The following is a 285-nucleotide window of genomic DNA, read 5'->3' as shown; positions in this document are numbered from 1 at the left end:
CACTCACCTGCACCCCCCCCACTTCCATCCCTCGGGCGTGGACAGGCCCTGCTTGCTCATGTCGCAGGAGCAGTCGGTGAGGTTCCCCGAGGAGCAGGCCTGGGTCACCGCGTGGACGACTCCTGCAGAAGTCACCGCGTAGATGAAGGCGGTTTCTTTGCTCCCTAGAATAAAAAAGAAGAGAAAATGCGTTAAGAATAAGTTGCAATTACACTGTTTCTTTTTACAAAGAACAAGAGTGACGGTGAAAGGAAGGTGATGTGATGAGGATGAGTAAATGATAAA

The 285-nt window shown here is 50.9% G+C and overlaps 1 protein-coding gene across 1 annotated transcript in view; it reads right to left on the bottom strand.

The window, feature by feature from the left end:
• The window catches only part of LOC119589342 (protein Wnt-16-like), a 50,713-nt gene that overhangs the window by 2,008 nt on the left and 48,420 nt on the right, over positions 1-285 (bottom strand). The window contains exon 3 of the mRNA XM_037937962.1: positions 8-164. Within this exon, the coding sequence (XP_037793890.1) occupies positions 8-164 (157 nt within the window). The remainder of the gene's footprint in view (positions 1-7; positions 165-285) is intronic.

This window comes from Penaeus monodon, chromosome 25, assembly GCF_015228065.2.
Source record: "Penaeus monodon isolate SGIC_2016 chromosome 25, NSTDA_Pmon_1, whole genome shotgun sequence".
In the NCBI taxonomy this organism is placed as follows: Eukaryota; Metazoa; Arthropoda; class Malacostraca; order Decapoda; family Penaeidae; genus Penaeus; species Penaeus monodon.
The sequence above is the reverse complement of the archived record's forward strand: the minus strand, read 5'-3'. Positions and strand labels throughout refer to the sequence as shown.